General features: G+C 40.8%; 2 protein-coding genes across 3 annotated transcripts in view; one reads left to right on the top strand and one right to left on the bottom strand.

Annotated features, from left to right (window-relative positions):
• HSPBAP1 (HSPB1 associated protein 1) overlaps positions 1-9201 on the bottom strand; it is a 60823-nt gene extending 51622 nt beyond the window's left edge. The window contains exon 1 of one of the 2 annotated variants that reach the window (XM_063116682.1): positions 9121-9201. In XM_063116682.1, the coding sequence (XP_062972752.1) occupies positions 9121-9178 (58 nt within the window). In that variant the 5' untranslated portion in view covers positions 9179-9201. The remainder of the gene's footprint in view (positions 1-9120) is intronic. The other variant, XM_063116683.1, reaches the window with a different exon arrangement.
• Positions 9202-10550: 1349 nt separating this feature from the next.
• Positions 10551-24487, top strand: part of SLC49A4 (solute carrier family 49 member 4) — a 99117-nt gene continuing 85180 nt past the window's right edge. Inside the window, exon 1 of the mRNA XM_063116680.1 lies at positions 10551-11067. Coding sequence (XP_062972750.1) covers positions 10659-11067 — 409 coding nt within the window. The 5' untranslated portion in view covers positions 10551-10658. The remainder of the gene's footprint in view (positions 11068-24487) is intronic.

Genomic DNA, 24487 nt, shown 5'->3' with positions numbered 1-24487 from the left:
CACAAGGGAGGTTACCCGATCAAAAAATGAGATCAAATTAGTCTGACAGGACTTGTTCCTGACAAATCCATGTTGGCTTCTAGTGATCACCGCATTGATTTCAAGGTGTTTACAGATTGACTTCTTTATAATCTGCTCCAGTATTTTCCCAGGGATGGATGTCAGACTGACTGGTCTGTAGTTCCCAGGTTCCTCCTTTTTGCCCTTTTTGAAGATAGGGACGTTAGCCGTCCTCCAGTCATCCGGCACCTCACCCATCTTCCATGATTTTGCAAAGATAATAGACAAAGGTTCTGAGAGTTCTTCTGCCTTGAACTCAATGGGGCTTACATCAGAGTAAGAAGTTTCTGCTCTTAGTGTTGCGGTGAGAGCCTCTGTAGTGTTTTTTTTAAATCAATTTTTATTGTGAATTTTAACAAAATAAAAATCATACAAGAAAATAAGAAAAAAAGTTGACATATGCAACTGCATATTTCAAAAGCCTCAGTTTCAAATATCACAACCTTCTAAATGAAGAATGAATAAAGGGAAAGTAGCATAAATTACATGTTAGCATCCATGAAGGCAGACCAAATGTCTGAGTTTAAGTCCATTCATAAATGTCACCTGCATAGTCTTGTTAAGTCTTCAATCCATTGCATTATAGGCAGTGGTTTTATATTTCCAATGTTGTAGAATCAGACTTTTGGCAGTCAAGATGGTACAAAAAATCCATTTACGCTGACCATGTGTTACTTTCTAAGGAGCCAGTACATAATTTAATATGACATGTACATCCAAAAATATTAAAGCGCTTTCTAATGCAAAATTTATGCACCTGATCATTTCCTCCCAAAGGAGGCAACTATTGGACATTTCCAGAACATATGAGCTGTATGACATCTCCAACAATTAGAAAATTTGGACAAACCTTAATTAAGCAGACATTGTGGCATCCAATAGACCCAAAACAATATTTTTTGCTGAATAAGACATAACCAGAGATCCACTGACATATCAGATACCAATGGCAAAACAGCTATCTATTGATTCAATAAAATTCCAATTCCCTGTTCCATTCCTGCTAAAGCCCCAACGTATCATATTTATTCACTGATATTTATAAACATGATTTGAGGGTTGATTTACCCAGTCAGCCTCAACTAGTGCTTCCAATAGCAAGGGAGATTCTGAAACAGTAAAAGCTGCAGGGCCAAATCTAGATTCTAATAAATGTTGAAGTTGCAAAGTACTGCCATTGAGCTGTGGCAGGCAATTAAAATTTATCTCACAAAGCTGAAAATAACAAAACTCATCATCTGCACCCAATAATTGATCCAGTTTAAAAATCATTCTGTCTGTCCAAGTCTGACACAAAAACATTTTCTTTCCCATTTTTAAGTCTCGATTTTCCCATATAGTTAATTTAGCATGAGAAAATGGTTCAAACTGTAATTGGCATGACATAATATATCACACATCTCTAACTGCTGAAATTGTGGAAGGAGCACTTTCCTTCTTAATATGTGTAGAACCTAATGCCAACCATTTGGAAAGAAGCTCCAGACAGGATGGTTCCAAAACTGACCAACTGACCAAGGTGGGAAATCAAATCTAAGTGAAAAAGACCAAAATTTGGTGCAGGTCAGCAGATAAGCCTGTATGTAGCAAGGTCCAAAAAGCCATAATCTTTAATTGGAAGTTGCGTTCTTTTTGAGGATATTCTTGGTGGCGAGGAACCCCAAAAGAATCTATAAAACAAAGGATTAAGTTTTTGAAAATATTTTCTAGGTATAAGTAAAGGGATTCCACGTATAATGTAAACATTTCGAGGTATAGTATTCATCTTAAATGTATTAACCTTGCCCCGTAAAATTTACTTTAAGGATGCCCATCTACCAATATCTCGTGAAATATCATTAATCAACTTATTTAGATTTAACCTTATCATTTGAGATATGTCTCTTGGGAATAATTATTCCCAAATAAGTAATGGAATTAGGGCACCAGCAAAATTGCCAATTAGCTAATACACTGGAATGTATCTTATGTCCAATCAGCATTATTTCCAATTTTGACAAGTTAATTGAATAGCCAGATAAATCACTGAAAGTACTAATCAGTTTCATCAAACCCGGAACCGATGGCTAGAGTTTTGAAATAAACAATAAAATATCATCTGCATACAGGACAATTTTAAATTCTAAGTCAGCATGTACAAAACCATGAATACTACTGTTTTGCCTAATGGCGCAAGCCAGGGGTTCCAAGCATAAATCAAATAACAATGGGGAATGTGGAGATCCTTGTCTGGTACACCGACCAAGTAGAAAAAAACAGAAAATGTAGTTTTAACAATAGGGTGACCATATGGAAAGGAGGGCAGGGTTCCTGTGTCTTTAACAGTTGTATAGAGCAGGAAACGTCAGTAGGTGTCATTTGTATGCATACAGCACCTGGTGAAATTCCCTCTTCATCACAATAGTTAAAGCTGCAGGAGCCCTGCCCTCTTGACCAGATACAAAGGAGGGCAGGGCTCCTGCAGCTTTAACTGTTGTGATGAAAAGAGAATTTTACCAGATGCTACATGCATACAAATGACACCTGCTGAAATTCTCTTTTCTATACAACTGTTAAAGATACAGGATCCCTGTCCTCCTTTCCATATGGTCACCCTATTTTATAGTCAAGGAAAAGCTGTCTCTGATTGATTTCTGCATGTCAATTAACAACTATTATTCATATACGGTCATAAGTGCTATCTAAGGCAGAGTGTCAGGGAGAGGGTGAGAGGAAACACTGAATATATTGAAAATGTTGTAAGGATGCCAGAGTAGGTTTTCATTGATCAAGTGAAAATATTTGGAGTTTCTAGTTCCTTATACAGTTTAATCTGTGTGATCAGCAGTCTTACTCTTCATTATTTTTTAAAAAACTTTTACATAAAGCAAATGAGATTAGATTTTATTAAAACATCTCACTGACATTATCTATAGAGTTATGAAAACTGTGAGATGGCATTCGAGTAGGAATGAGAGCAAAAAGTAACTGTGCAATTCAATCATGTGAAAAGGCAGTATTTTAAATTTATACGAGTGATTATTTACAATATTTCCTATGTACAAGTACATCAAGCCTACTTCAAAGCTAAAGTAATTTACCCTTCTCTGCATGCAATAAACTAAGTTTCCAAAGCTGTCTCTGACTAGATAGAAATGATTTCTGTCATCACTAGGGATGGACATGACAGGAGGCTAAGAACTCAGGATTAAAATATCTAAGTTTACAATATAGACACACCTGTATCTTGCAGTGACCCAGTTTGGACGATTAAACAACCTACCTGTTCGCCTGCTTCTGCTTTGCTAAACAACTCAGGAACACTACTGTGTTGTTCACCATGACATCTGAATCCAGACCTCTGGGTTGCTGTGGGGAAAACCACCCAGAGTTTCAACCAAGCAACAAACTCTGGCTTAAAACTCTGGATTGTTTCTCCCTCAACAAATCAGAGTTCCAGGTTCAAATGTCATGGTAAACAACCCAGCGGAAGTGAGGAAGCGGTTGTGAGCCAGAATGTTCACTTTGATGTGCTCACAAACAACTCATGGTTTGTTAGACATAGGTTGTTTGATCTTGCAAATTGGATCAATAAGGGTGCAATCCTATGCATGCTTAGACAAACATGTTGGGAGTTGTAGAAAGTTTTTCTGTCTAAGGATGCATAGGATTTCACCTAAACTCAGTGGGACTTACTTCCAAGTAAATGTGGACAGAATCAGAGTATATGGTCATAGCTAGACCTAAGGTTTATCCCTGGATCGTCCAGGGGTCAAACCTGTTCATCTAGGTGACACACAGGGGATCCAGTGCTCAGGCAGGGGCGAACCCTGGATGATCCCAGGATAAACAGGTCTAGCTGTGGCCTATGAATGTTGATAATGATACCCATGCAGCAAATGAACTCCAGTATGAAGTTTTCCCATTAGTATATTGTGCTTCAAGAAAGCATGGATCTATGTTTTTACTATAATTTTTCATAATGGTATTTCACTGAAGCCTTTGAAGATCTATCTACAGACGATGGCCGTGTTCGGACATCACTTTAAGCCGTGATGGGTTAATAAGCTACTCACAGTAGTTTATTTTGAAAATAAGCTACTGTTATCCTCCACATGATCAAACAAATAAGCTACTGTACATAATCTGAGTCACACACTCCACCCCTGTCCTGCTGCAGTCCTCCCGCCACAGCTGTAGTGCTGTTTCACCCATTGACAGCATCGCAGCAGCCTCTTTTAACCTTCCACAACATCCCAATGAGAGGGGAGAAATGTGGGGTAAAGTACGGCAGCTTAATTCAGCACTTCCAGCAACACCCCAACAAGAGGGGGGTGGCTCTAAAACGCTGGACGTTTGCAGGATTGGAACAAAAATTCATACACAGCCTCCCGTTGTCAGGAGGCACCTGATGCACCATCAAAACCCTGCGTGATTACATAAAAAGGAGCAAAAAATCCAGGTGCACTGAAAAGAGGGTGATGCAAATAAACCCTTGGAAGTTTGCAGGATCAGGACCAAACTTCATACATAGCCTCGCCCTAGCAGGAATGCACACAAGGCCCGCTGAAATCTCTGTGCACTGACAAAGTCACATGAGTGAAAGCACCTTTTCACCCAAAAGGGGATGTTGACCACAACTCCATGGAAGTTTGCAGGAGTGGGACAAAACTTCATACACAGCATCCCCTGGCAGGCAAAATGACAAGACTGCACAGCTGCCGTCACTCGACTGAGACGGTGTTTGACATTTCGGAAGCTGTGGGGTGGGGGAACGGTTAGGGTCATGGAAACAGAGATCTGCTGGCTGGAAAACAGTGACAGTGGTTTTAACCGCTCTTGAGAAACAATTCTGGATGTGACCAAAATAACCCATTGTGATTGCCACATGACATGATAACCCATGATGGGTTAAATAACCCTCTCTGTAGACCATGAGTTATCAGAGTGGATTATTTTGGCCAAATAAGCCATTATGGCTTAAAAAAACTCCTGACAGACAACACAATAGCCCATGATGTCTTTAATAAGCCAGCTTATTTAACCCATTCAGGGTTATTGTGATGTCCGAACCCAGTGCTTGTGAATTAATTTTACTTCTCTAGCAAAGTTCATCTCTGGGACTACATTGCAAGGCAAGCTAAAGCAAGCAGACACCTCCTTCTATTAATATTACAGTGTCAATGATGAGAATACTAAAAATGCCACCTAACAAGAGTGAGGGTGAAATTAGCATATTTAGAGATGTATTAGTCCCAAGAGTGAAATAATGCTATCAGCCAGCTGCAAGATAAAGCTAATTTGGCTTCCAACAGTTTATCAACAATGTGCCATTCCTCCACATTAACTAATTTAGATGGCTCTATAGCCTGCAAATTCACATGGAATGCTGCATAACGCTAAATTAACTGAAGAGGAAAGGTCACATTGCTACAAGACATATTGTATAAAGGCTATGGTGCTATGAAACAAAGTAATTTAAAATACAGTAATTGTAATTAGTTATTTCAATTATAATTTTAATTAATGGTAAATAAACATGAACAACATTTAACATCTATCCTAAAATATTAATTCTGTCTGAAGGGATTTAAAGCTAGATTTTATTAAAATAAATAAATAGTGGTTTGGTCTAAATGATTGAATATGTGCTGTTTTGTCTCATGCTCATATTTATGTACTTAATTTCCCTCCTTACTTACTTACTAAAGTCGAGAGAGGCATGGGAAGAGTTTGCCTCAGTTTGCATTTTCTTTACTGCAATTGAAAGAGATTGGCTGGTTGTGAATATGATCCAGCTTTAGATATTCGTAGATGCAAACTAAATACTACTTAAATGGCACCTGAACATGATAAGACCAAAGATACTGTGCATTGCACCAATAAGCCCCTTCCAATCCTCTTAATGAATATGAAGCCTTAAATATTTTTGGATCCGAAGCGTATACATTGTAATTTTACCAGAGTTGGGTCTATGGAAAGCTATCATAGTTCTAGCCAACCTCAAATAAATAAATAAATAAATCACAGCTGAGCCCGATGCATGTTTACTCAGAAGTATGTCTCACTGTGTTCAGTGAGGCTTAAGCTCTAGTAAGTGTGTTTAGAATTGCAGCCTCAGAGAGACTAAACTAGTGCTTGGCACGTACCCGCTATTATTTATCTATGATGAAAACTGCTTATAAACAGTAGGCTATTAGTGGCACAACATAATGAAGTAAGCAGATTTTTCCATTTACTTAAAAGATCATTTGGGTGTAAACCACTCGAAAAGAAAAGCCTAAGAGGATCTTCCCTTCTTATGAAATCACACTGAGATACGAAAGGATACAACAGAACCACAAGTGCCAGAACTGCTAGAAGGAGGAGGTGGCGGTGGAAGAAGAAGACATATTTGGTGAAGTATGCACTGAATGCTGTAATCCTATACTCATTTGTTGTCAATTCTTATGCCCTCAAAAGATTGAATACCAAACTCCCATGAGGAGAACTGCTTGCAGGATGTGCCTGCTGGGGGTGGGGTGTGGCGATTTTCAACAATTATTCTTTCCTTCTGCAGCCCCCTGAAAAGCTGATCCAGGGGACTGGGGACCTGGGAACACAATGACAGGGGGGGGGAAACAGTGGGCGAAAATTGCCTCCAGTCCCCACTGGATCTCAGTATCTTCCACAATTGAAAGAAGCCCTTCTGTTTGCAGAGGGGACACTGGATTCAACCCGATGGGTTTAGGCATACCTAAGACTGCATAGGACCAGACTGTTGATTAGGTATGTGCTAAGGCTATGGTCTGAAGCTAAACCGGGGTGGGACTGGGTGGGAGACACCACCTTGAGTTCCATAGAAGAAAGGCACATCATAAAACAAAATAAATACAATAAAAATAGGAGTATGTCTCATTGTCCTCAGTAGGTCTGACTTTCAAATCAACATGCATCTGTGCAGGAGAGGGAAAGGACTAAAACAGAAATACAGCAAAGTAACACCAACTATGACAAATGTAAAAGGAGTTTTGCAATGTTGGCAGTAGCAGATCCTTCAGGCATCAGCTTGAACTAGTTTTCCACCTCCATCTGCACTATCAAATTCAACATGCACTTAGCTACTGCTGGGCTATCAGACAAACAGGTCCCGCTTCTGCCCTCACTTACATAACATTATGATGAATTTTAAGAGACAAGTTGCCACCTACACATTCTTGGATTGGAAGAGCACCAGCTTTGCATGCAAAATGTCCCCAAGTCATCCCTGGCATCTACAGATAGGACTGGGAAAGATTCCCATCTGAGAGCCACTGACAGGCAGAGTAGTAGAGCTAGATGAATCAATATAAGGCAGCTTCCTACAATAATATCTGACCATGGTCAAATAATACACAGGCAATTGCCAATATTTGACTGGTTAATTGACCAATATGTCAGTCCTACCTCTGAATTTCAGAGCCTTGGGGTAAGCAACAGGGGAACATCACCACTTTCTTACCCTGCTTGTATGCACCTATAGGCATCTGGCTGGCTGCTGTTTCAAACAGGAAACTCAGCTAGATGGAGATTGCTTGGATGCAGTAACACAATTCTTACAATATTATGAAGTTTTGAGTGCAACTTAATCAATCTTACAAGAGGAAACACACAAAGAATTGCATGAGCACAGAAGAGGGCAATGGACACTTTATTTCTTTGTCACCCTTCCTTTCCATCACAACTATAGCACTGGGGCACAGATTTGAGCTTAGAGAACATAGGCGTGCGAAAGGGGTGTGCTGTCCAATCCCCACACCTCCTTTCAAAGGGAGGGTGTAAAATACAGCAAAAAATATTTCCTGGAAGACAGAGACATTGGAATGCACATGTGGGTGGAAATATCAGCTTTAGTATTGCACCTGTTCTCAGAAGTAGGGGAGAGAGAATGCAAAACAGACTGCATGGAGAAAGTGCCCAAATGAGCACTAGTAGGTGATTTTGCATATTGCCCATTCAGTTTATATAATAGCCTCCAAATGATGTCAGGTAACATCCAACCATTAACAGAGTATTTCACAGATAGCCCGGTAAGTATGTATATTCCTCACTTGGAGGTATTATAAATTCACTGATCAATGTATGTGATATTCACATTGTCCAACATGGATATTATGCATATTGACCAGCAATACACACAATTCCCCCTTCATCCTCCTAATATATGCACATTCTCCATGATCTTTGCTGAATATTAATAGTTGCTCATTTTTATGCACATTCTCTATTCATCTCAAATCAGTTGCAACATGTATGCTCCGACAGCCACAGAGAAGTGGCAGAAGCAATGAAGCTTCAAGAGAGGACCACTCTTTCACTCAGTGGGAATTTATGTGGCTGCACAGTGGCCACGAAGGGTACTATGTAAAATTTCTTCAAACATTCGCAAGAGTCTGTGATTGTTTTAATTCACTTAGGGTGTAATCCTATGCATGTTTAGCCAGGAAAAAAACCTACGACATCTGGCTGTGGAATGCTAGGAGTTGTGGGACTTTTTTCTGTCTAACCATGCAAATTGCACTGTTCCTACAGTTCCCTTCTACTCTTCCATTTCTACCTGCCAAGAAGCCTTATTAGGCGAACAGCACAATCCTAGACAGATTTATTCAGAAAATAAGCCCACAGTCCTAGACACACCTACCTGCAAGTAACTCCCAAAAAACTCAGTGGGACTTACTTCTGGGTAGACAGGTTGTAAGCCCCACTAATTTCAACAGGAGGGTTCTAGTAAGGATGTTTAAGACTTTCTGTAGTTTAAGAGGATTACATTAGGGCACAATTCTACGCATGTTTAGACAGAAACATATCCTACAACTCCCATCATTCCCAAGCCAGCACGGCTGGCTGCAAAAGGCTGAGAATTGTGGGACTTTTTCTGTCTAAACATGCGTAGGATTAAGACCTTAACGTGAAAGATGGCTCCGCGAAATGGATATTATTTCATGTGTCCGTTTTATGCCTATCCACGTAAATCTAGAAATCGAGGCATGCTTGCAGAGATCCTATACTATGCCTGGGGAACCAGCACAGAGACACCATCGTGGCACTGAAAGGCGCACCTACCCCGCAGCGAAGAATCCAAAAATGCAGCAGATGCTCCCTCGGCCATCCTTTTCCCCATCAGTCCTTTTTATTCCGAAAGAGAAACCGCTCCAATCCCCTCCTCTCACTCAGCGGCTCAACCTTTTGCCGTCACCATTATCCGCCCTCGCCGAGATCATGTGACAGGCTATTTAAGTCGAATCACGCGGCTTTGGTTTTGTGTGTGTTTGTATCCTGGCGGAGAAACCGGAGCGGCTGGTTGTGCCCTTCTCGAGGGTTACGCGATAACTCCCTTTTCGAAGAAGCGCCTCGGCTGCATTTGATTGACAGTATTCAGCTTTGATTGAATAATTGTAGTTTTAGCGCGATGGGATCCTGAAAAGGCTGCTGCAGTCACTCTGTTGCTGATGTAACAACATAGCTAAACTTCCATTGATTTTAATGGAGCAGAATGATTTTCGTCCAGGTTTTATTAAGAGACGGATGATAGATACAGGTGTGATTAAAACTGAGACCACCACCTTCCTTGGAGGAAAAAAAGAGCGTTAAACTGAAGGACTGGATTTGTCAAAAGACCGAGCCTAGGGGTTGCTTGGAATAACAGGTTAATCCTTCACAGGTTTACTTCCCCGTAAACATGTATGCGCCGTCACAGATGCCACCACAAATAGAACACTAACGTCACAACTATTTACACAATATTTTTCAGCGAAGTCAGCTGACAGATTCAGCGGCCACGCATCAAGTACGTAGAAATCAAATAATGCAAGAATGGGGGACCTGAGGCTACTGGTCAACAATCATGGGAGTTATACTTCAACAACATTTGCATAGGTTCCACAGCCCTGAAATCAGGAACACTGACGTGTGAACGAGCCCAGGCCTACTCCACACAGTCACTGGATATCTGAAAAGGGCCCAAGTGTTGTGTAATCAAGAGACGAGAGATCAAGCACACGTATATACGTGAGCAAGCCCTGAAGCAACAGAAGCAGAGTCAACTGCATAGGGGTGGTGGTTGTGTCTCCCCATATTTGGGAGGTGTGCTTCCCCGCAACTGGTGCGATTAGGCTCAAGGAATAGATACCCTAAGGAGAGAGGGAGAGAGAGAGAAAGTTGTAGCTGGTGGTAATGAGAAAGGAGCAACTGCCTCTCACTCCTGAGTTAGAACAGAAACATGTTTGTAACCGTTTCGGAGCGGATATGTTGCCGCCCAACTAAATCCTGGTTTGTGATTTCCCCTCCATGATTTCCAACGCACAGCTCTTCACTTTTGCCTCGAAAACGAATGTAGCGCCCCAAAGAAACCAGGCGCGTTCGTCTCTAGACCATAGTCATTAGCCCCTCTATCCTTTTCCTGTCTCTACGAGCTGCCCGAAGTTGCCAGGAGCTCTGGCGGCGGGCGAGGCCCGCCCGGCAGAAGCGCGCATGCGGCTGGGCAGGTCCTATGCCTGGGCTGCCTTCTGCCTACGCCGCTACTGCCTACGACTGCTATTGGGTTACGTTAGGACACCGGCCGGCTGGGCAGGTGGGACTCCCTTCCCGCCGTCTTCCCGGCGATGGGCTCAGACTGGAGCAGCCCCGAAGAGCGGGAACCCCTCCTGCAACAGCCGCCGCCGCTGCCTCCCGCGGTGCCCCGGCAGTATCCTCATCATGGCCAGACGAGGAGGGCGGCGGCAGGGGTGGCAGCGCGGGTGGCGCCCCGGGGCCGAGGTCTGCCTCCGGCAAGGCCTTCGCCGAGCCTCTCGCCCACGCCGGGCCGCGTCTACGGCCGGCGCTGGCTGGTGCTGCTGCTCTTCTCGCTGCTGGCCTTCGTGCAGGGCCTGGTGTGGAACACTTGGGGCCCCATCCAGAACTCGGCCCGCCAGGCCTTCGCCTTCTCCGGTTTGGATATCGCCCTACTCGTCTTCTGGGGACCCATCGGCTTCGTGCCCTGCTTCGCCTTCATGTGGCTCATGGACAAGAAGGGTAAGAACGGGGGGAACGGGGAGGAAGAAGGCGCTGTGCCAGGGGTCTCCTGCTTCTGTTCCCCGCGATGTGGGGAAATGTTCTTTTCCCACGTAGTGGCGGCGGTGCTTTGTTAAAATGAAACGCACAACAACCCTGTGAGGTAGGGAGGTAGAGGGACTCAAGCCTGTCGCTTCCTCCTGTTCCACCCACTTGCATGTTACACGTTTCCCACATGAAAAACATTTCTAGAACGAGCCATTATGTTATAACTACTTGCTTTAGTGAATTGTTTATTGTATAGACCTACTACCTCACCTAATTTGTGTGTGTGTGTGTGTTTTAAAAATTGCTGATGTTACTGAGGGTTTGTCAACAGGTTTTGCTGGGCCTTAGGCAACGTGCCCTTTAGGAGGGATGGGGCATATGAGACAAGGCAATGGTTGCTCTTTGCAACTGTCTCTGCCGTTCACCCAATTGGGTAACCATGCCGTGGAGGAGGCTACAAGGAGTGGCTTCTGGCCTCTCTGCTTGCTCTCTGGACAGTGTGGCAGTTGAGATTCGGTGCAGTGGACAAAATCCTCTCTTGCCACATCAAGAGGGGGAAACAGAAGTTTAGCGGCTGGAAGGAGCAGAACCTAATCCTCCATGCAGCTTAAAGGAAGGAGTGAATTGAGGCAGTGGTCACCTCTTGCCATTGCGTTTTGCCCACCTGAGGAACAGCCACCTCCTCTTGCCTGTCTGCTGCCTCTGGGGATTAGTGGGGACTAGTTGAACTAATCCCCACTACCACCTAGCAGGAAAGGGCAGGCAAGTGGGAGGAGCTGGCTGCTCCTTTCAAGTGCTACTTACTTGCCCAGGGACAAGTCCAGTCAAAAGTTATAACTTTTGCCTGGTCTTGCTGACAAACCCAAAAATTGTAGTTGCCAGCATCTTCCTCTCCTGGCAAGCCCTTTCATTTATCTCTCTAGAGGGGGGGCATATTAGGTTGAGAACCTAGAAGGTGTTCTGATTGCCTTCTGATGGTAGTACTCAACACCCCTCTGGCCTTTCCTAAGGGAAGAGCCAATGGGTAGTGTACTGGATTGGGTGCTGCTTCTGTATGGTGATACGTTCACAGCAGTGGTACATCAGCACTCTCCCCCCCCCACCCCCCGTTTCCAGGAATGACCAGTAGAAAGAGTAGCTGGTTGGGTACCATTGTTTGAAGTTGCACTGAGTGCCTTCTAGCCATGGCATTCAATTCCTCCCACCCACCCATCTTTCCTAATTCAAGGAAGGAAAGCCTGGTTGGGTTTGTTTGTTTTACTAGTATGGCTGTACATGACCAAGGCTCTCCAGACTACTTGGCCAAACAACCCCCAGTCTTCCTCCCAACTTTGCTGCTGGGTAGGTGGCAGGGATTGATGAACAAGGAAGCAACCTTTGTCTGCTTCTGCAGCTTCAAGGTTGGGATGAAAAACGGCTGCAGGTTATGCTTGCCAAAGGTGCCACCCTCGCCTGGGTGAGTAAAATTGTTGAAGCCTGTACTTGCCTGGTTTGGGGAAGGAGGCAGGGAGAACGTGTTGCACAAAGGAGAGGACTTGACCCACCCAAGGGATGCTCAATCTTTCAACAGTTCTCAGTGACAGCTAGTATGGCTTGAGGTTGGGAAGCCTTCCTGAGGTACTGAGCCTTGGCAACTGCCCAATAGTGCTGACATTTGATGCTGGCCCAGGCATATTTTGCCATTTTTAAAGAGGAGGAATATATATTAAAAATGAATATTTAGTAAGAAATGCATTTTGACGGGTGCAAATCTTTCCCAACCACAATAATATTCGGTTAGCTCAAAATTCTTTGTGCTAAACAAAAGTAATTTGCTTATTTGTTATGACAATTATTGAGAAAGCAATGCTATGGGAGAGCATTCCAGGGACCATAGGATTCTTCAGATCCCCTTTCTGAGGTCGTAGATGCTGCTATGACCTTAGAAGGGGAGCTTCAGAAAACCATCTCTTCCCTTCACATCCAGTACAGATACAACTATTCTGGCTTCTTCCTGAGGTCACAAATGTGGCCTTGGAGGGAAGGAAAATTAGGTGTTCTGGCTGTGGGGAGGGGAGAGGCCAAGATATGAGGAAGCTTATGGCCTCTCCAGTCTCAGTCTTGCCCTTGCCATTGAACTCTCTCAGATGAACTCAGAGGCCCATCTAGAGTGGGGGAAAAAGAATATGGAGGACGGAGAGGCAAAAATTGCCTCCATCCTCCTGTCCTGCCAGCAGCAGCTCACAGACATTGGATACATGGAAGCCTCCAAGTTCAGAGGCTTCCATCTCACGAAAGTGCAACCCATATGATTGTGTCCTTAGAATATTTTTTGGATTGTTCCTTTGCTCTATGAGTGCTCGAGGCAATGTACAAATGAAAAATTATGGTATGATAATATGGGAGAAAATATATTTAAAGAAGTATACTATCCACAACACATGTTTGTTGGTAGATTATATGTTTAAAAATAAACTACCTGGGCTTCTCTCTAAGATCCAAGACAAAAAATGATGTAAGAGTTTTTTTCTGGGAGCATATAAACCTTTACTTGTGCCTACAGTAGCCCTTTAGATTGTGGGCAGTGTCTCCAATGGTCATATTTTTATGCTATGTAAAAGTAGAGCACAGATGTTAAAGCCCGGTTCTTTGAGGCTCAAATTAGTTCAGGGGGTTAAGGGGCCTAACAATGGAGTAAGGGTACTAGCCCCATGTTTGGCCCTTGTCTCTGGGGTGGTGAATAGTTCCTTAGCAATAGCATAGGTCTTCAGCCTTGTTTCTGAGGTAAAGGTGATCAAGAGAGTCCTATACAGGTTGACTCTCCTGCTTGATTAGAACAGGGTTTTACTTTGTACAATGTTTTTAAGAGTTCATTTCAGCAGCAGATAATTTTAAGTGTATCAGAATTATATTTCTAGGAAGGCTCAGAGAAACAGGTGAGCTTGGGCTCTGTGAGCTAATAGTATATTCTCTAGAGATCTGATGTGGGAACAGTGGACTTTGGCTGTCTGTTGGAATGTTTAAGTTGTGGCTGCACCTTTGCTCAGCCTGTATATTTGTAAATAAACTCAAATATTACCAAACACTATGAACCTCCAGTCACCTCCTTCCAAAGGAACCCAAACTTGGTTAAACACTGCCTCCATTCCCACCACTTGGACAAGTGGGGTGAGTGTTGCAATGCTCAGATGCCTTCATGCTAAGTTTCTAGTTTGCCTTTTGCACTGGAAATGCTCATTGTTCTGGAGAGTGTGAATATGTTCCCTTGCAAATGAATGCTGAAAGTATTCTAAGTAGTTCTGAAAGATGGATAAGGCCTACTCAGAATGCTTCACTATTGTGAAAGATTCTGCAGCTACATTCTGTCCTGGCTGATAGAATTATCTGGTCTTCTATGTAGATAGTTTAATCAGCCAGAGCACGGATGCAGGGCTACATCACCTCTTCTTTATCTCCTTTCCATAGGATGCTACATAAAAGCTTCTCAACATTTTTTGGTTTTCTCTTCACTCTAATCACATTTTTTGGTTTTCTCTTCACTCTAATCACAATCTGGAATGAATTGTTTGTACAAAGGGACCAAAAGTGAACTTGTTAGTTATATAGTTACAGTAGTATGTTTTTTGGTATTCAACAGAAGTATTGATTGTGCTGTAATATAGTAGTAGATTCAGGACCAGTACATCCGATGTAGGTAGATACATATGAATGTATTTGTTAAAAAAGTCAGATTAAGGATTGCCTTGCTGGAACTAATCAAGCATTCTGTTTTCCAACAGTAACCAGCTGTGGAATGTTCACAGGCGGGGCATGATGCAATAGTCATGTTTGTTCCTAGTACTCTGGAGTAACACTGCTAGTAATCATGAAGGATTCATTTCTCTTCTTAGGTCTAATTGATGGATTTTAGCCATGATTTTGTGTAATCCCTTTTGTTAAAGCTTCCAAGGCTAGTAGCCATCACAACATATTGCATCAATGAATTCTATGTTAATTATAGTGTTATAGTGACCTTCACTGGGTAACTCCAACCTGCAAAGGTTCTTGTGGGTTGTTCCCTAAATGTTTCCCCTTTATGCCCTCTATACCACTACTGATCTTGTAAACCTTTCAGTTGTCTCACCATACAAGTGTATCTGCCTTCTGGTGGATAAGGAGAAAAGAAGAGCTAGTTTGGAAAGGATCTATGTATGGAACAGAAATGAATGTATAAATTTGTATGATCATAAGTAGAGCACTACTTTGTTCAGCATTCAACTGATGTGTGATTGCACTCTTTATACTTGTGTAGGTTCAGAACCTTTCAGTTCTGCACTGATGGGTAAATGTGAACTTAAGGAAATTGAGTTAACCCCCTGAACTTAACCCCCTGAACTAATTGTGCACCATTTTTTGAGGAAAAGGTGGGATATATCAAATAACTAAATTTTAAACTAATAGTAGGATGTCTAGCCATTAGTTTGTGTCAGTATTACCTATATAATGAGGGAACATGAGGAATTGGCTATGTGGGAGAAGGATTTTGAAGCTTAGAGCACAGAAATAACAGGATGAGAGCTGGGAAAATTGCAAAGTGATCTAGAGCTCAACAGTAGAATGACACTTTTGTAGGCTTCTATCAATATGCAATCAGTTATAATTAGGAATGACCTGATGTTACTCTTCAGGCAGGCAGTGGAAACGAAAGCTCACAAGGGTTTAATTGAAGGCTGGATATGAAAGTTGTCATTACAATAAAGAAATTTGTGCCCTGTCTTATCTAATGCAAGAAAAACATGAGCTGTTCAATTAAAAAAGCTGAGTGAAATGCTAGTGGTTCAGCTGAAAGTGCAGGGACAGCAAAGAGGCTGAGAACATAATCTCTTTAACAAGAGATTCTTCTTCATTCTTTAAAAATACCCAACTGTATTTTGTGAGATTTAATTAACATTTGTATTATTTAAATGGCTCATGTAAGGTCAATGTTTCAAGGTCTTTGATTTAAAATTACATGTTTACAGTGTAATCCTATACATGTTTACTCAGAGTTCAGTGGAACGTCCTCCTAGGAAAACAGCCTTAATAAGTAAAGTTAAATAACTATATCGATGAGAAGATAATACTAAATAGATTGCATCAAATTTTGTAGAATACATCCTTAATTTAGCAAATCTTGAAGAAAATGAAATTGAAAGTTTCTTATTAAGTGATTAAAGAAACAATTAAATGTTAAGTATTGGTGTCTCTTCCCTGATAAACATAACTTGACATCCTGGTTTTGTGACTTTATGTTGTATTTATAGGCTGCAACAGTAAAAAAAAAAAAATCTGTATCACTGTGCTGATCCAGATTATATATTTTTGTAGAAACAAGAAAACACCATAGGTGCACTCTTCCTTTAATTGAAATCAATGGTAAAATTCCTATGGAATTCAATGTCAGTTGCGTACATTTAAGTGAATTGTAAGGAAAGATTACTACATTACTGTTAGACTCTGTTGTTAAACTTTTCTTTACAAGTATCAATTAGGAAATGAAATTGCACTGAACTAATGATCGTTGTTCTCTTAAGAATAACATTTTAGCATCATGCTTTTTGAAATTCATGGAATTCTAGGTTTCTTAATGTAAATAAAAGTGGGAACAAAGACATAATTTTGTTATTACTTCTTCCAGCACAGAACCCATTAATCCTATCCACTTTTAACTGCAATTTAAACTAAGCTAGTTAGTGAGGCAATGCGAGAAATTAAAATTAAGCAGTTAGAAGTACTGGATATTTGGTAAACAAAGAACATTCAATTTGGCTACAATCTGTTAATTTTAGAGCAATCATGTTAACAAATAGGGATAATCAAAAGCTTTGTTTTTTGTACAGGAGTGCTAAACACACTTTAAAGTCAGCTCTCTGGGGAAAAGTGTAGTACGTTAAACTTAAATATCATGAAGCTCAGTGTACAAAATAGCTCTGGACAATAAGAGAAGAAACTAGTTGGAAGAAGGATTAATTCTGGCATCTAAAGCAAAGGTGTGGAACCTGTGGCACTCCAGATATTGATGGACTGCAAATCCCATCAGCCCTAGTCAGCACATAGCCAATTAAGTGGCATTATGTATGTATCAATTGCTCAGCTGTATTCTGGTGATAATAATATAGGCCTACCTAATAGGGGGATACTATGGATTACTGAGAGAATTTATGAGAAGTGCTTTGAACTCTCAGACTATCTGGGTTGGATACACATTTAATCTGGGTCAACTACAGTGTTGAAGTGGACAAGGCTACCCCCTCCTTTCCACAGCACCCTCTCCAGTCCCCTAAAAATGCTACACAGAGAGTCAGGAGGCCCTGCTGAATGGGGTGACTTGTGGTGTGTGCAGTCCCCAAAATTGGATAGAGGGACCTTCTGTGAGAAGATCCCTTCCTCTTGCAGAAGGTCCTTTCTTTGGAGGAAGGTAGATCCTGGATCAAGCCCTATAAATACGAGGTATTTTTGTTTATTATCACCCCAGTTGAATATTCTGTGTGTAGTTAGGGAAGTAGGGAAGAAAGCATCTGAGCACAAGGACTCACTGTTTATAAAGGTGTTCATAGAGATGTATGTTCAGGGGAGGGTGCAGCTAATGTCTGAAGTGTTATAAAGTAATTGTGCATGTTTTTCTTAAACTTTTAACTAGCATCTCTTTAACTAGCATTTCAAAACTGTTAACAGCCATAAAAGAAATCCTGTTTTATTTTGGAGCATGTTTTTCTTTTGCAATGTTTGAGGTTCAGTCTGACTCAACATCCAGAAGAGACTGTTTTGTAAAAGTGAGAAACATGTTGTAATTTATTGATATGAAACTTGCTGGCATGGGAGAAATATCATATTACTTCTGTTCATCTTGGGGTAAACCAGTGAGTAATTCAGTGGGAGTTGTAAAATGGTAGAAACCATTCAGGATTACACCATCACAATTCTGCAATGAAAATAGAAACTCCCTGCATAATGCTCATTGTTACTGATTTTGAACTTGCGGTCATTAGGAATATTGGGCTCCCACAATTACCAACCTGAGGGCTGAAGCATGTGTCACTTCCCAAGTACCAGAATATGGAAGCAAAATCAGTTCCATTCCCTAGACTGCCTGGGAATCAAAGTTTGCATGGAATATAGAACCTTATATATATGCATACATTTACATTCTTAGAATTCTTATCACTGCTGCAGTCCTGCAGGAGATAGTCTTTGGGCTGAAGAGAGTGCATTAGGAGCTTTCAAATTGTAACATAACAAATACTAGATATAATAATTAAGTAAACCAGGACATTAAAGTCCTATAGTTGACCAAGTACATTAAAAAATGGCAGAGCCATACTATACATATTAGCCCCAGTATATTCAACGAGGCTTATTCCGAGTTAAGTAGAGGATTGCAGACTGAATAGCCAATGAGAACATTGAAGTTGCATTCCAAAGACTTAGCTGAGGCTCAGTTGCATAGATTTCATTTATTTGTGACTTCAGTGAATGAATAAATTATTTCAATGATTAATCCCATTAAATTAATAGTCACCCTCACAAATTGAGAACTATGGGGTCATTTGCATTTATTTATTTGATTTATATACCATCTTTCTACCAAAAATGGCACTGAAGGTGGCCATTTTGCTGATTGGAGAGCCGGAAAAGGATAAAATGTGTATCTAAGCAAAAATATAGATTTACTTTTATTTTTGGCACTTAACATTTAAAAGAGCAAAAAAAGTCAAGGACTGGTTAGTGCACACGGACTACACATGGAACACAAATAAGTATGCACAACCAACAGTTTTTAAAACATCAAAGCCAAAAGGACATCATCCATGTGGCCACTGCAGGTATTGTAAGGAAACTAAAAAGAAAACATCCCTTTTCAATCCAAGCACCAGAAATCATATCCTAATTACTGATTTTCTAAATTGTAACTCTTCAAGAGTAATTCATGCCATCTCATGCCCTTGTAAGAAGTTCTACATTGACAACCTTTAAAACTTAGGAGAGCACCTATGCAACTTAAGACATCAAAGGGTGAGAGCTCCAATGGTCAAGCATTTTAGCGAAGAACAAAATAAACCCAATGATTTTATCTATGGGGCTATTTTAAAGGTGAATGGGAATGATAAATTACTGAGCAAAAGAGAATTATTTTGGATTATCTCTTTAAAAAGTATGTGGACAACTGGACTTAATGAGGACTTAGACTCTTTTGGGCTAACATAAAGAATGCAGTGTGTATTCAACACCAATTGATAACACATGTATCAAATGCTGACTGATAGCAGGATCAGTGCCTGAGCTTTATTGGGGTGTAGTCTAAGTTTAAAAAACACCTGGGATATATAAGAGACATCTCAGGTTTGCATCTGGTATAAGAGTTAAATCCTCTGAAAAACTGTGTATATAAGCACCTTAAAGAAGGAATTGAATAACTGTATACAGGTTGGTTCATGTTTGTGGGGATTGGGAGGACAATGATTTGTGTAAGGAGTGGATTTGTTAAAGGCTATGCAAATATAAAGTGACATTGTTCTTACTACTGTCTTAATCAATTAGAAGTAAAAACATGGGAATTTTGTATGTTATGTTAAAGTGGGAATTTAATTTTAAATTTTTTTTTAATATGGAATTCTAATGTAGAAAAGCTCCTTGAACTTTGTAAAAAGGATGAGGGTGTTACTATTCTTACTTTCATATTTATTTATTGTTTTGTTTGATTTATAGCTCCTGAAGGAGACATCTCTGAAATGCGTTGAACACAATAAATTCCTCTTCTCTTTTTTTGAGCACTGGAGTTTTCCTCTTTTATTCATGGTGCCTTTCCCACTTCTCTGACTTTAAGGAACAAAGCAGGCGGCAGGCATACCTCTCTAACGTCTATACTTCTAATAGCCACAGTTAATACTAAGTTCCTCTTAATCAGGTTTTACAAACCTGCTCCAGATCCTGATTTCAGACTTCCCCTGTATGCCTGATTTAGCTTCTGTTCACATAATCAGTTGTTCTGGGGTGATAACTTTCTGAATTCAATTTCAGATCTGATTTGTTTGCTCAAACGTTAAATGATTGAACTGAAAGAAAAATATATTGATTGTTTGAATCCACCATGAAACCTATATTGAGAGGGTGGTGATACCATCCTGGATTTTTTTATTGATGTATATAGGGGGTGTTTGTCCTACATATACTGTTGGTAGTGGTGGGGCAGTCCTAAGGAAACAAACTCTGCATTTTAACAGTGTCAACAAACTTTTGGATCCGTGTAGGCAGCCAAGGTGCCCTACCTCCGCTTTTAACACATTTTCTTACCAGAAGCAGGCATGCTGTGAAATAAGTTTCCATTGGTGCTGAAAACTGTGGGTTCAAACAACTTGGGGATCGGACCACACCTTTGCCTTGTATTCAGTCTTTTGGGCAGGTTACTTGTCCTTTGCCATGCCTCCTATGACAGCCATAATGCACTGAGTGCCCAAGACAGTTTCTCAAATTGCCAAACGTGCCCATGGGCCTTAAAAGTTACCTACTGTTGCTGTAGAGGAAATATGTGTTTGACTTTGTGTTTAGAGAAACTTTAGTAGCAGTTGCAGGTTGAAACTGTAAGGGTATTTTGATGGAGATGATAATTTCAAGAAAGCTTCAAGGAACATATCCTTTCCAGCCATTGATCACAGCCTGAGTTGTTTACAGTGGCAAATTGTCAAAATTATGGGATAGAAAAATTAAAATAGAGGTGGAATAACTTTGCCAGATAAGCAATAAAGACTTGTTTCCAAAATTCAATGCACTACTAATTGTATCATCCTGCTTTCTCTAAGGGATTATTTACTTCTGGAGGGGGAGAGATAAAGAGAGATATTATATTTTTGGACATGCTCATGGTATGTCAGATTGAATAAGTAAGTGATAATTTATTGGTGTATACTGAGGCTGAGAAACAGGATATTAAAATTTAAAGACTCAGAAAGATAGGTTTTATTGAAAACAATAAAAGCTGTTCTGAATCTAGCGTTTTGGTCTGTAGATTCAAACTGTTTTATTCTGTCTCCATCCTCCATGCAAAGAAACTTGGTTTCTGGAATAATGAAAAGAATGTACAAAACTTGCAGTAATTTGCAGTCTAGGAATGAATGTTTCAACAGGCTTATTGTATGTTTTCTACATTGCAGATCTCCACTAGCATTAATATACCCAAGGGGCTGATGATTTTCATTGATGAACAGAACAAGCACCAGTGCTTGTGAATGTGTTACATATTTCTAGAATCTCCTAATACAGACATATAAATAATGCACCTTAAGCATTAAAAAGTTACTTAAATAACTTCTTTTACAACTTAGGCAAAATGTGACTGGTAGTAATTGAAACTATATGGCTGTAGTATCAGCCATGAGCAGAATCAGTAAAATTAGTTTTGATAAAGATAATTTGCTATGGTTGTGTTTGGGTACAAAAATAAGCCAGAGTTCCAGAAAATCCTGGCTTATAGGTGATGGACAGTGTGCTGGTGCATGTTGCCTGAGTGCTCCTGTTTGGCTCCTACTGGAACTGGGAGCAGCTAAATAAACCCTGGACCTTCTGTTCATGGTTTGTATATCATGACATCCAAAGCAGAGATTCTGGCTTGTTTCTCTTAAAGTAAGCCAGAGCTATAAGCGAACAACCAACTATGGCTTATAATTTTGGCTTATTTAGAAAGAGACAAGCCATAATCCCTGATTTGGATGTTGCAATAAACAAACTATGGATGGTGGGTCCATGGTATGTATAGCCACTCTCACTTACACAGGAGTAGCCAAGCAGGAGTGATTGGGCACCACTCATGACTCATAAGCTGTGAGTATGCTTCTGGAGCAGCTGTTCTTACCTGGATAGATGTTTTCAGAAGGTGATCCTGGTGGTTTTCTGCTTTCAAGGTTCCATATTGTCCCATGTACTGTTTAACACCTACACAGACCCTGAAAAATCAGGTGCATAGCTTGGGGAAGGTCCTAGATCCATTACTGTCATTAGAAGCTTAAGTGACCTCTCTGGCACTTTTTACTAGCTTTGATGGTATTTCAGCCATAACCCTAACTGGACTTAGATTGTCTGTCTGCAGTGATTCACACCCTGATCACCTCTCATTTGGATTATTGTAATGTGTTATATTGGGGCCTGTCTTTGAAGATGGTCTGGAAAGTTCAGCTAATACAAAATATACCTACAAGAATTCTAATGGGGACTAGGCATTATAGTCATATTATACTGGTCCTCTTTTGCCTCATTGATTCCCAATTTGTTTCCAGGCCCAATTCAGAGAGCTGGTTTTGATCTATTAATTAATTTATTTATTACATTTCTATACTGCCCAATAGCCAGAGCTCTCAAAAATTCACAAAAAATTAAAACTATTCAAAGTATAAAACAACAGTATAAAACCATAATATAAAATACAATATAAAAGCTCAACCAGATAAAAACAGCAGCAATGCAAAATTACAAATTTAAAATACCAAGTTAAAATTTATTTATAGACTGTTAAAATGCTGGGAGAATAAAAAGATCTTCACCTGGCGTCTAAAAGCATATAATGTAGGTGCCAAGCGAACCTCCTTAGGGAGCTCATTCCATGGCCTGGGTGCCATAGCAGAGAAGACCCTCCTCCTGGTAGCCACCTGCCTCACTTCCTTTGGCAGGGGCTCACGGAGAAGGACCCCTGATGCAGGTACATACGGGAGGAGGCATTCCTTCAGATAGCCTGGCCCCAAGCCGTTTAGGGCTTTTAATGTTAATATCAGCACTTTGAATTGGGCCCGGACCTGGACTGGCAGCCAATGAAGCTGGAAAAGGACTGGCATGATGTGGTCTCGTCGGCCAGTCCCTGATAGTAACCGTGCTGCCCTGTTTTGAACCAGTTGAAGTTTCCGGACCGTTTTCAAAGGCAGCCCCACGTATAACGCATTGCAGTAATCCAAATGAGAGGTTATCAGAGCATGGATAACTGTAGCTAGGCTATCTCCGTCCAGATAAGGGTGCAGTTGGTATATCAGCCTAAGCTGATAAAAGGTGCTCTTTGCCACTGAGTTCACCTGTTCCTCAAGTGACAGTTCTGGATCCAAGAGCACCCCCAGACTATGGACCCGATCCTTTAGGGAGAGTGCAACCCCATCCAGGACAGGGCAAACATCACCTCGCCAGACAGATGAACCACCCGCTAACAGTACCTCCATCTTGTCTGGATTGAGTCTCAGTTTGTTAGCCCTCATCCAGTCCATTACCATGCCCAGGCACTGGTTCAGAACAGCCACTGCCTCACCTGGGTTTGATGAAAAGGAAAGGTAGAGCTATGAAGCTGTACATAATATAATTATTACTATTATTATTATTATTTATTTATTTCTTACCCGCCTCTCCCTTTGTACATGGATTGGGCACTCAGAACCTGAATGTGCCTCTGATGAGTAAACTGTCTATACGTTGTCCTTCGTGAAGTGTTCACTCATTCTGAGGCTTAGAGTGTGACAACATGAGAGAGGTCATTATTATCTCTTTCTCACTCATGGCGGTTTTTCTAGATGAACATGATGGGCTTTGCCAGGTCATGCTGTCTTTTACAGATTCTGGAATTTCCTGACAATTGAGCATGTTTTAATTATGACTGCTTTCGGGATGTTGGTGTGGATGTGATGTGATGCTGGTGACTGATGTGACTAACGGAATAATTGTTACCTTTTCCTGTTGCCATAGTTCTTTGACTTCCATGGCCAGTGATGTGTATTTTTCTCTCTTTTCCTCTTCGTTTTCAACAACATTTTTGTCATTCGGTATTGCTATGTTGATGAGGTATGTGTGTTTTTCTTTTTTGTCTATGACCATTATGTCTGGTAGGTTGCAAGTATTGTTTTGTCAGTATGAACTGTTCGGTCCCAGTATATTTTATGATCTGCATTTTCCAAGATTAGTTTGGGTGAGTATGTATAGTATGGTGTTGGTTGTTTGATAAGACTGAATTTGATGGCCAGTTGTTGGTGAATTATTTTTGCAGCTGTATTGTGTCTGTCCAAATAGTCCATTCCTGCCAGAATTATACATCCTCCTGTTAAATGGTTTATTATTCCTTAAAATTGGTGGCATTTCCTGCATAGGTCTGTTGTTACATTGTTATCTTTTCTAATGTATTTTTTAGTAGTTCTTGGTTGCTATAACTTGATCCTATATAGCTATTAGGAATCCTTCTGTTTCTGAAAATAGCTCACCCTTCTTGAGCCATTCGTACAATTGTTCTTTGTTTATTTGCAGGTTCTGTATTATGTTGTAGTGCTTCTCATGGAGTGCTTTTCGCACCAATTTTTCTTTTTTCTCTGCGAGTGAGAGTGGTTGTGTTTGGTCTTTGTTTTGTAGTGCTAGGTTGAGTGGGTGTAGTTTTAATTTGCTT

Source organism: Elgaria multicarinata, chromosome 2 (assembly GCF_023053635.1).
Source record: "Elgaria multicarinata webbii isolate HBS135686 ecotype San Diego chromosome 2, rElgMul1.1.pri, whole genome shotgun sequence".
NCBI classification, from domain to species: domain Eukaryota; kingdom Metazoa; phylum Chordata; class Lepidosauria; order Squamata; family Anguidae; genus Elgaria; species Elgaria multicarinata.
Note: the sequence above shows the minus strand (reverse complement) of the source record. Positions and strands in the feature narration are given on the sequence as shown.